Source organism: Mycetomoellerius zeteki, unplaced genomic scaffold (genome assembly GCF_001594055.1).
Source record: "Mycetomoellerius zeteki isolate Tzet28-1 unplaced genomic scaffold, Tzet1.0 scaffold343, whole genome shotgun sequence".
Taxonomy (NCBI): Eukaryota; Metazoa; Arthropoda; class Insecta; order Hymenoptera; family Formicidae; genus Mycetomoellerius; species Mycetomoellerius zeteki.
The window spans coordinates 9,517-16,696 of NW_017257331.1; the positions used below are offsets into that span (position 1 = coordinate 9,517).

General features: G+C 33.0%; 2 protein-coding genes across 3 annotated transcripts in view; one reads left to right on the forward strand and one right to left on the reverse strand.

Annotated features, from left to right (window-relative positions):
- mRpS31 (mitochondrial ribosomal protein S31) overlaps positions 1-211 on the reverse strand; it is a 5,057-nt gene extending 4,846 nt beyond the window's left edge. The window contains exon 1 of one of the 2 annotated variants that reach the window (XM_018452319.1): positions 146-211. The gene's annotated coding sequence lies outside the window, so the exon portion shown is untranslated. The remainder of the gene's footprint in view (positions 1-145) is intronic. The other variant, XM_018452320.1, reaches the window with a different exon arrangement.
- A 416-nt stretch (positions 212-627) lies between these two features.
- On the forward strand, positions 628-5,582 carry Papss (3'-phosphoadenosine 5'-phosphosulfate synthase). The gene is made up of 6 exons (XM_018452318.1): positions 628-1,042; positions 2,828-3,631; positions 3,750-4,184; positions 4,268-4,477; positions 4,648-4,930; positions 5,348-5,582. The coding sequence occupies exons 1-6, from the start codon at positions 986-988 to the stop codon at positions 5,443-5,445; spliced, it is 1,887 nt and encodes a 628-aa protein (XP_018307820.1). The 5' UTR covers positions 628-985; the 3' UTR covers positions 5,446-5,582.
- The last annotated feature ends 1,598 nt before the right edge of the window (positions 5,583-7,180 follow it).

A 7,180-nucleotide genomic window follows, 5' to 3' on the forward strand; every position in this document is an offset into this window, starting at 1 on the left:
AGCGACTTTTAATTACGCTCCACCGCTCACTGAGCGCTACATAACCTTACGGCCCAAACACGGCATTAGAGAAATAATAAACAATAATAAATAAATAAGAAATATGATATTAAAGATATTATCGATAATAGACAAGTTATCTTACATTACGAATTATAACAAACAATTATAACAAGTCACATGGCCTGCGCCATATTAGGAATAGACACTAACACCACTGAACTTAGTAGGCATTACATTCTCCTCTCCCCTACCGTCGGTAAAAGCATTTATTAGAGATATGGTGCGTTCGGGGTGTCGCTAATAGCGCTACTTTGTCATTCTATCTTCGTTGTTTATTAGACGTAAAACAAGGATAGAATGACACAATAGCGCTAATAGCGCTAATCTTCCTGAACGCACCTATGGTGTAGTTTCTAACAATTAATAAATTTAATTATAAAAATGATGAAATCGCCTTGCATCATTTGTAAAAAAATATAGCAAATCAATTTAAAAGTGTAGAAATTATTAAAAATACTAATTTAAAGTTGTTTTAATTCACCAATGATTCATATATATTTAAGTAGTTTTGCTCCTTAAGTTCAGATAGTGCTAGTATCTAATTTTCAATATGGCGACGCCCATGCAATGATCTCACGTCCTCCACATTCTCACCTTCTGACTCAGGTTTCGATATGGTTAATACCTTTGCGCTACTTTCGTAGCATTATTGATGCGGTTTAGTACAGTTTAATGATGAATTTTATATCTGGTTAATCGATTCCAATGACGGAATCAGAGCAAATCAAGGATAAAGAAGACGAAGATCACTTAGTGGTCCGCAACGCAATGCAATCAACGTCAGTGATTGTCAACATGGAGTTACAAAGCGTCATCCGTTATTGTACTTATCGCCTTCGGTCGCATTTAACACAATTGCCACGTATACGCTCGTAAATTTGTAGCTGCCAGTAGCTGCCAGTAGCTGCCAGTAGCTGCAATCATGTCATCGAGTAACGCCGAGCAGAGTATCGCACCGCCACCGAATAAAAAGCTGATGGTATGTTTATCTTGTGCAGCATGAAATTAAAATAATATAATAAAACTTATAAAACAAGGTACTTTATATTTGCTTCGTACGGATTACATAATTCGCTTTAGCTTGATGTCTGCTGTATTTCATGTCCTGAATTTGTCATTTTTTAATATCTTTTTTTATCTTTTTCTTCAAAATATACACTTATATGTATATATTTTATATTTATCTTAAATACAAAAATACAAGAGTACAGATGTAAATAAGAACAAGCAGTTTGAGGTTTTAGATTTAAATATTTTATTGTTGTTTAACCATGGTACAAAATTAAAATAAATTTGAAAAAAAATAGGAATGTTTAGCCTGTCTATTGAAAGACTTTAAGCCCGATTGCACCAACGTTACTTTGACTTTAAGTGAGACATATAACTCTCACTTTCTCTCTTTAAAGCCGAGAGAGTAGGAGAGATAGAAAGAGTTTTAAGCTTAAACTTAAAGTCTATGGGCTGTAGCAGAAAAGCTGACTTATAATCTTAAGACAGTTCTTGTGCGGTACTAAAAACAAGACTTTAAGTTATAAGACATTATCTTAAGATTATAGAGTCAGAATCCATAGTCCGGTCTTATTCTCAAGCAATGTCTTAAGATGCTAATACGGCTCTCTGATTGGTTCAAGCATTAGCTTAAGACCATCTCGAGTCTTGAGCAACGTCTATGGATTCTATACTAAGTCAGCTTTCTACTAAGGGTCAAAGTAATGTTGGTGCAACCAGACCTTAATGTCTTATTTTATGGATGATTCATTATGGATGACACTATATGGAAGAGAAATTGATTTACTTTGAAGAAATCTATGTTGTCTAAAATGGAATTGAATCTTTTATGGAAAGTTTTACTTTCGAAGGTCCATTTGAAATTGTAATTACACCTATCCTCTCTTTTTGAATAATTTTCTTTCTGAAATTGGCATATCCATGAGTATAGATTAGGACTCTAATTTTATTCCGTTTTTCGAAGATACGTGTAAACGTAAAACGTTTATTCGTTTATATTCGCTTTCAAAAAAACATTTACTTGAAGGTAAACGTTTACACGTTTAATTAGCATATCCGTTTATAAAAGAAACATTTTTCCGAATATACGTGTTTTATTATACATTTAAACGAAAATACATTTACATGTATATTTAACATATCCATCTATGAAAAACATCTTTTCGAATATTTTAACGTTTTTTAATAAAATTAAAAATCGAATTTTTTGCATTTTCTCAATTCGTCACACTCCTTAATAAAGAGATAAACGTTTATATAAAAAAAGTGAAAATATTCGGAAAAACGATTCTAATAAACGGATATGCTAATTATACGTCTAAACGTATTTTCGTTTAAACGTATAATAGCGAGCCCTAGTATAGATAAAATATATATAAATATTCGGATAAATATTTATTTAGCTGTAAAAATACATGTGATATTATTAGGAATGGTTAGTGCAAATTCCACACACTTGTACTAAAAAGAATTGTATTAATTATTCAAAAAATTAATGTAGAAATTTGTAATGATATGAATTTAATATGTCCATCAAAAAATACCAAGTTGAGAGTGATTATATTTCATGATTTAAACTTCTTACATTCAGTCTGAAATGAGATGGTTTCTCCTTGAAAAGAACACAATAAACACATTAAATCTTTTGAAATTTCAAATTACATTCTGCTTCTTCAGGAAATATATTTCCAAATAATAAAATTATGAAAATGTTTAAACTTTAATATATTCTATAAAATTTTGAAAATTCTTTTAGATCTGCGCAAACGTATCGGAGCAAGCGCATCACGTATCCAGAGCCAAACGGGGACAAGCAATCGGCAGTATTCGTGGCTTTCGAGGTTGCACAGTATGGCTAACTGGTCTCTCTGGTGCTGGTAAGACCTCCATCTCGTTTCAAATGGAAGCGATTTTGGTGAATCATGGTATTCCTGCTTATGGCCTAGACGGTGACAATGTTAGGAGTGGTCTAAATCGCAATCTAACCTTTAGCAAGCAAGATAGAAAAGAAAATATTAGAAGAGTGGCTGAAGTAGCAAAACTCTTCGCCGACAGCGGACAAATATGTCTCTGCAGCTTCGTGTCACCTTTTGAAGAAGACAGACAGATGGCAAGGCAGATTCATAAAGAAGCTGACTTACCCTTCTTTGAAGTATTTGTAGATACACCCTTGCAAATTTGCGAAGCTCGCGACACTAAAGGCCTTTACAAGAAAGCACGGCAGGGTACCATTAAAGGTTTCACCGGTATCGATCAAATGTATGAGAGACCCACGAAACCTGATTTAATTGTCAAGACTGAGAATTGTACTCCTGAGGAGTCTGCTTCGACTGTAATTGAGCTTTTAGAGAAGCACCGCATCATTCCGCCGTTTGCAAAACCATCAGATCTGATCAAGGAACTCTTTGTTCCGGATTCTAGGCTAGCTTCTGCGAAAATGGAAGCAAAAACTCTACAGTGCGTGGAGATTAATGAACTCGATGTGCAATGGCTGCAAGTTTTAGCGGAAGGATGGGCGACACCATTAACAGGTTTTATGAGGGAACATCAATACCTTCAGGTATGCTTGAAGCAATCTTGAAACATGATTGCATCCCACATGTGTTACCTGAAAATTAAGTTATGCGATTTTATCTATCAACTTAATCATTGAATTATCATAATTTGTCTTCTTTAAGGCTCAACACTTGCGATGTTTGCTCGAAGATGGCAAAGAAATGAACCAATCGGTGCCAATTGTCCTTGCAGTAAGCACGATTGATAAGAACCGTTTGGAAAATTCTCTTGCTGTGACCTTGAGGCACAAACAGGAAATTTTGGCCATCCTACGAAGACCGGAATTTTATTTCCATCGAAAAGAGGAGCGTTGCAGTTGGCAATTTGGCACTAATAACTTAGGTCATCCCTATGTCAGGATGATTTATGATTCCGGCGACTGGTTGATGGGTGGCGACCTCGACGTATTGGAGAGAATCAAATGGCATGACGGACTCGACAAATACAGACTCACGCCAAATGAGATACGTGCTAGATGTCGAAAAATGAAGGCTGACGCGGTATTTGCTTTCCAGCTAAGAAATCCTATTCACAATGGACATGCGCTTCTTATGCAGGTATATCATCTGTTTAAAGTAAATCGTTTTCGTGTCCTTCATATAACAAAATATAAATGAAAATCACCTTGTTTATCACACAGGATACAAAAAAACTGTTGTTGGAGGAGCGTGGTTTCAAAAATCCTGTGCTGCTGCTTCATCCGCTGGGTGGCTGGACGAAAGAAGACGATGTATCCCTATACACCAGGATCCTGCAACATAAGGCTGTTCTGGACGAGGGTGTACTGGATGCTAATTCTACGTTACTAGCCATCTTTCCCAGCCCGATGATGTACGCTGGACCGATTGAGGTGAAAATTGTAACTAGCTTTACGAGCTTTAGCTTTAGTTGTAATTTTACATTTAACTTCAGTCGTTTTGCTAACAAAACTTTGACTTTATCTTTGTTGTGATCCTGTGCATTTTTACTATACTTACTATAAGTAACATAAATGAAATGAACACAATTGTTTTTATGCAGGTGCAATGGCATGCAAAGGCTAGGATGAACGCTGGCGCCAATTTTTACATCGTAGGTAGGGATCCTGCAGGTATACCACACCCAAACAAAGATGCCACGCCTGACGGCAATTTGTATGATCCCACTCATGGTGCCAGAGTACTCTCCATGGCCCGAGGTCTTCATAATCTCGAGATCATTCCATTTAAAGTGGCCGCTTATGATATGCGGAATGGTAAGATGGCATTTTTCGAACCTGAGCGAAAGCAAGATTTTGAGTTTATTTCGGGAACAAAGATGCGAGGTGAGTTTTTGATTATGATATTCTATAATACATAAGTTTTAATATTCTATAAAATATATATAAACACAATATAAGTAAAATGATTAGTGACAAAAGGTAAATAGTAAAAGCAAAATTAAGCAAAACAGACACACATTAATAATAAAATAACATAAAAACAAAGATAAGCACAAGGTACAGCAAGGGTAAAAACGAAGATAAAACGTAGAAAATTAAAATATAGATTTTACTCCTTTTACTTACTTTGTCTTTGTTTCATATGATTAACATTATAGAAATTATCCTACAAATTATCAATGTTTTCGTTATATTTTTTTCAAGATGTTTTAAAAAAATTGAAAAATTTTGTATAATACTGAAACTTTTGAAATTCGAAATTTTGTACGCATAATTCAACATTAATTATTTTATTTGCAGGATTAGCAAAGACAGGCCAGAATCCCCCGGATGGTTTCATGGCACCTAAAGCATGGCAAGTACTTGTGCAATACTACCAAAGTTTAGACAAAAATTAAAATTTGAACTCTTTAATGAATGTTAAAAGTTTGATCTTCAGACGATTTTAAGTGAATTTTGACGAACCTTAATTTGAAGTTTGGCTACTGATATTTAAAAAAGTAAGAGAGAGAAAAAGAGAAAGAAGTATCGTTTTTCTTTCTCCTCTATCAAAGTTTTGATAAATTTGAAAAATTATTTCAGAAGTAATTTAAAAAAGAAACTCAGATTAAAGACAGTGCGATTAATTCAGAACAACTTGTACAAAAAAAGATCGATTTTTTTGTAAAGAAAATCCCGGTTATAAAACTAAGTCCTATTTAGGCAGATATAATTCGTTTATCTGGTTCATGTTTTTATCAGAGCATTAATATATTATTTTATTTTAAAACTAATATCAGACTATTCGTTGAAAATCAAGAATTTGAACGTGCATTATTCTCTACATAGTGTATGCTAAAGGTCTCATCAAGTTTTTTAATAACAAAAACATAATATAAACATTGTAATCGATAAAATACCTAATGTGCATGTAGCATTCTTAGTGAAATGTACATTGAATATTTTATCGACCAAAATATTTATAATACTTTTGCACTTAGATATCTTTATGTATAGTTTCTTTATAACGGAATTGGCATGAATTTGCTATACAATTCTTTCGCGATCAATAATAAAACAAAGAGATATAAAAGAATTTTATCTTTCCTCGAGATGAGAGGAACATTCCGATTTTACTTAGGAAGAATTTTCAAAGATACATACAATCATTGGAATAAGCATAAACGCAGAAAGACCTCATAGGCCGGTATTCATAGTCAGATCTTATATTCAAGATCGTCTTAAGTTCAGCCTTGAGGTGTCACGAACCAATCAGAGGGCCGCATTAGCGTCTTAAGACGTTACTTAAGACGGTCTTGAAATAAGAATCGACTATGAATACCGGCCATAGATATTTTGAAGTAGAGATATTGATTCAGATAAATGTATAAGTTACATTGAAATTTAAATATACTTTACTTACAAACTTTATGTCAAACGTTACATATTTTAATTTCATGCAGCACAGAATCTTTAGCTACATTACAATACGTTGCAATTTTGTAAAAACATTATAAAAAGAAACATTGCAAAATTACGACAAGACCCATAGCAATTGTGGCAACAAAAAATTGTCCAATTCTGATTTATTAAGCAGTATATCCGGTATTAAGAAAACCTTATGCACTAACAAATACAATAATTGCCATTGACATAGCTAAAATAAGATCATTATATATGCATTTACTTATCTAATAGATGTACATACTTTTCTGATTAATTCCAAATAATTTTTCCATTAAATTTTTTTCTCAATATACATATACATATATATGACAACACATACTGCAATTGCGACTATACTTGATTATTTATTATATAACGTAACATTTACGGTTACATTGCTACTTTTATTAAATTTATTTTTATACTAGAAGATATATAAAAAAGACAAGATTTTTTAAATCTTACATTGAATCTGTTTTTTTTTTTAAGTTTATCCGTTTAAATTACTAATACCGAATGTATAATATCATTAGATATTTATAACACTCATTAATATATGTGCATCATACTCAATTTATGCTTTGTGTGATGATACATTTTATATTGCCTTGGCAGACGTTTCTAACGTTACGATTTTTTAGTCATCTAGTTAACAGACTACACAACTGCATGATACATAATCTTGCAATGAAATATTTATATAGTGTT